General features: G+C 37.7%; 1 protein-coding gene across 1 annotated transcript in view; it reads right to left on the reverse strand.

Moving 5' to 3' along the window:
• Positions 1-1,330: 1,330 nt before the first annotated feature.
• The window catches only part of LOC116673225 (uncharacterized), a 4,452-nt gene continuing 1,197 nt past the window's right edge, over positions 1,331-4,585 (reverse strand). The window contains exons 2-7 of the mRNA XM_032505416.1: positions 3,785-3,844; positions 3,334-3,600; positions 2,962-3,219; positions 2,073-2,321; positions 1,860-1,966; positions 1,331-1,618 (exon numbers count right to left, since the gene is read on the reverse strand). Of these exons, the coding sequence (XP_032361307.1) occupies positions 1,875-1,966; positions 2,073-2,321; positions 2,962-3,219; positions 3,334-3,600; positions 3,785-3,844 (926 nt within the window). The 3' untranslated portion in view covers positions 1,331-1,618; positions 1,860-1,874. The remainder of the gene's footprint in view (positions 1,619-1,859; positions 1,967-2,072; positions 2,322-2,961; positions 3,220-3,333; positions 3,601-3,784; positions 3,845-4,585) is intronic.

A 4,585-nucleotide genomic window follows, 5' to 3' on the forward strand; every position in this document is an offset into this window, starting at 1 on the left:
GCTCAGATGGGCCGATCTGGAATCTTGCCCCTTATGAAGGTTACCTCCCTTTTCTCTGCTTTGTCAGCCCAGAGAATTTGGCCCACCCATGAGAGACAGACATCATGGATTTCAAACAAACCTCCTCAAAAGCTACAGACTCAGAAATGGCACATACCAAGGAAAGCTCATTGTGGGACTGGGTCTAATGGCTGTAATGCTGCACCAAAGCTGAATTTTGGGAAAAAGACTTCAGATATGGTATTAGGGGACCACTAAGGTCTACATAACAGCATCCAAAGAGCACCATGTCATGGGACATTCAAGCAAATGATCATGATGAATTGGAAAATTCATAATCCCAATTGCTTTCTCACAGAGAATTGGTTAAAGGACTTTGTGGATTTGTTGTCAATGGAACGGGCTGCATCAGCCCTTTATGAATTCTTCATACGACTATACTTGGAAACCAAAATTTTAAATCTAAATTAAAAAGAAAAAGTTAACCACAGATCTCAGTGGTGTACCATCACTATCCAACCTGCAGGTGGCGCCAGGACTGAATCAAGGGCATCACATCAATTTATCAAATCATCAAACATCCTCACTAGAGTGCCAGTTTTAAGCCACACAGTTGTTCTCACTTGTTTAGCCTGATTAGACCTATCTCAGGACTGTGTGTTTGTGTACAAACTATGCTTGATTGACATCTCCCTCGCTCTCCTGTCAGTTTGATCACTGTTAGAGTCTAATCAGGGCTAAGAAGAAGAACTAAGATCCTGTATTCAAAGTAAAAGTACTAATACAACAGTGTAAAACTTTGTTGTAAGTAAAAGTCCTCCATTGAAAATGTTTCATAAGTAAAAGTATGTAAGTATAATCAGCAAAATGAACTTAAAGTATTAAAAGTAAAATTACTTAATTCAGAAAAATCCTCACATTTTAGAAACTGGAAACAATCCAAACAGTTCTGTCAGTCACCGAAGTGTTTTAGCTGGAATTGTAGGTATGTATATTGTTGGGTAGTTTAATTTATAATAAAACAATTTACAAACTAGTGTTAAAAAATTGTTGTGTGCAACAATCTTAATTTGTAAAGTAACTTTTGTCTAAAGCTGTCAGATGAACATGGTGGAGTAAAAAGTACTATATTTCTCTCTGAAATGTAGTGGAGTCGAAGAAGAAAGTGTTCTGAAATTAAAAGACTTGAGGAAAGTACAAGTACCTCAAATTTGTATTTAAGTACAGTACTTGTCTAAATGTACTTAGTCACATTCCACCATTGTCGCCAGTGTAATATGTTGTGTTTGTACATGTTTTGTAACTGAAGAGAAAGTGTCTGAGTCTTGTGGTAAAATTCATAATTTTATTTACGTATAGACAACATTTCAAATGTATCCATGTGGAAGAATCTTCCAAATATCTTCACAACTCCTCAGTTCTGACGTCCCATGTGCACACGTAAAGGCCCAAGTGCTTTTCCATGCCTCTTACTAGAAAGTGCAAACAGGGTTCAGCCCACTGTCAACACGAATGGGCAAAGATAGTATTCAGCGTGAGATTACCGGTACATGAGTCATTAATTCTCCACAATAAACCGACCTTTCTTCACCACACATTCAATCTGAGATAGAAAGATCTGACAGAGACAAAGACAGAGAGAAATTAGTTTTAAAATGGTAAGAACAATATGCATCTTCTATTACAGCTGCAATATTTGCACAAAATGATAAGAAATAAAATAACGCAAACAACCACAAATAAATATGAAAATGAATAATTGAAGTAATGTATTAAGACCCATGCAATTACATTTTTAAAAAGCAACCAAAAATAAAAATGTTGCTGCAATCATACAACTCTACAATATTAACCCTAACCTGTTTGCAGCTGGATCACATCAGTGTGAAGGTACTAGAAATGATGAAGGCCAGCAGCAGCACAGCTAAGGTCCCTTCAGGACGAGTGGACCGGTTGCGATCAAACCCTGAACAGAAGAAAAAAGAAAAAAAAGCAGGTAAAGTAACAGCACATAAGTGTTAAAATGATGTACTTTTACACCATAGTATCAAACCCTTTTATGGCTCATCCACCTGCTACTTGTACAATCTTTACGGTTGTAGCTGTCCTCCTTGAAGCTGTGTTTTGGGCCTCACACCTGAGAGTGACTGATTGAAGCGTATAATCCACTTCTATCTCGATCATGTTGCCCCTCACAGTCTGGCTGCCCACAGACAACATGTAGCGACAGGAAGGCAGACATTTAACAGTGCACACAAACTTGTACTTTTTTGCAATTTCTACTACGTCAGGGCCTTTGATGTGAACCTCAGATGGACCATCTGAAAGAAAGATAGTGAGGATAGATCATTAAGAAGAAGAAAAATTGCACAATCAATTTCATGCAAAGGCTTTTAGATGATCTAATGCTCATTCAGTTGTCCGTCCCTAGCAAACTTAAACAGACATTTCTAGTTTCTATCAATTGGTGACTAAAAGTAATCATTTCTAAGCAGCAGGTTAGCTAAGCTTAGCATAACAACTGGAAATTGGAAAAAGCAGCTAGCCTGGTTTGGAGAAAGAAATAGTCCGGGACATAACCCCCCCATCAATTCACAACTTGCCATTCCACTTGGGGTTTTTGTGCAGTTTAAACAATAAATAAGCTTTAAAAGTTCTGGTAGTGTCTGATGTTTCCAGTCCCTATGCTATGCTAGGCTAAGCTAAGCTAAATGTCTACCAGCAGGAGCTTCATATAGTATTTACCAAACAAATTTGAGAATGGTATTAATCTTCTCATCTAACTTTTGGCAAGAAAGCAGGTAAGTGTAGTTCCCAAAATGTCAAACTATTTACTGCTTAAAACTAACTATGAGATCCATGCCCCTCTTTTATTAATAAACTAATTTGACTGGAAAAGTGTTCTCTCCAGGTTTAGGACCTTTCGCCCCTTTAGTAAATGAAGTGAAGCTCTTGACTTACAGGCCACAGCCATGTTTCGAGTAGCAGTGTCAAACAGCCCGGACACACTATTGGTGGCTTCACAGATAAGCATTTTAGAGTGGTCCATCTCTTGAGGAGTGATTGAAATAACATTCCCTTGACTACCAATCCATGGGCCTTTATCTGTTTTCCAGGCGTAGCTACAAGATGGCCGACAGTAGGCATGGCAACTGAAGGTGTGGCTCACTGATGGAGTCATTAGATCGGGGCCTGTGATGGAAACATTGGCAGGTCCAGCTAAGGTGAGAAACACAAATAGATTCATTAGAAGGGAAGGACATTCACAAAGCTCAGAAGTTACAATGTCTAACAATGTTGTTTTTTTTAATCCAGGAAGGGGCTATCACTTACCTAACACTTGCAGTTGCTTTGTTGTTGTTGCAGTTAGCCCTGTATCTGCAACTGTGGCTGTACATGTCACTGTTAAGGCATCCACCCAACTGTTAACAGTGAAGGCTAGCACATTGCCCTGACCCTGGGCAACATGTCCATCCAAAGACATAGAATAGATACATGCAGTCTGCATTGCCAGGCAGTTGGAAAAACACTCAACGCTGCTTGGCACACCCACAGTGACGTAGTCCGGACCAACAATTTTACAGTTGATTTTCACTGCTTCTGGAAATGTCACAATTACCACTTTAATTCAGTGTTCACATTTCTTTACAGTCATAAATCATACCAAGATATTACAGAATTAAATTGAATGAAATTGTTTATTTAGCATCTGGACATTAAAATTGATAAACATACCAAATTTAATTTAGGTTTTTATTGTTTATTTGAATGGAAAACCGCTTACCCTTGTTGTCGTCATCTGGTTCAGGTGGCTCTCCATCTGAAGACAGTCCTGGCTGAAGGCCTACACGGTCAATGAAAACATATTTCATATTTATCTTAAACATCAGTATTAAGCATCAAAGTCCATTCCTCGCCTCAGGAATAGTATTTCGATTTTACAATCTCGCCTCAAGTCCACTTACTTCTTTATTCCAGAGCTTTCAACCATATCAAATAGTATTTCTCACCAAAAGCAGTTTGCTCAGTTGAAGCGACTAAGTGGACTTTATTGTGGATTGTTTGGACAAACTAGGTCAATAATGAACTTTGATGCTTGATTTTTTAAGCTAAAATGGACGCAAAGTTGCGGCTGTGAATAAAATTATTCATCCCTATGAAACTGAGTGACCATATCACATAGTCTTCATGAGCACATGATGTGCTATGGTCAAAAGCTCAGGCAAAAGCCAATAAAAGGACCTACATTTGGAATTTCTTGTCAATCACCTTGGGGAATTTAACAATCAGATAAGATAAGACTCTAAGACATCACAATACTGCAGTAAGTGCAAACTGCACAATTGGTTTATTTACATTTTAGCATACTATTTTTGCAGTTGCACATTTTGTTTTCCCATCTTGTATATATTCAAATATCGTTCTCATATTTTATTCCTATAATTATTATTATTATTATTATTATTATTATTTAATGTATCCTAGTATTTCATTTATCTTCATATTCTGTGCTGTGTGACTGATTTTGCTGCTGTAACACCATAATTTCCCCTTTTTTGGGATCAATATCTATCTATCTATCTAT

The sequence above is a fragment of the Etheostoma spectabile genome, chromosome 23 (assembly GCF_008692095.1).
Source record: "Etheostoma spectabile isolate EspeVRDwgs_2016 chromosome 23, UIUC_Espe_1.0, whole genome shotgun sequence".
NCBI classification, from domain to species: domain Eukaryota; kingdom Metazoa; phylum Chordata; class Actinopteri; order Perciformes; family Percidae; genus Etheostoma; species Etheostoma spectabile.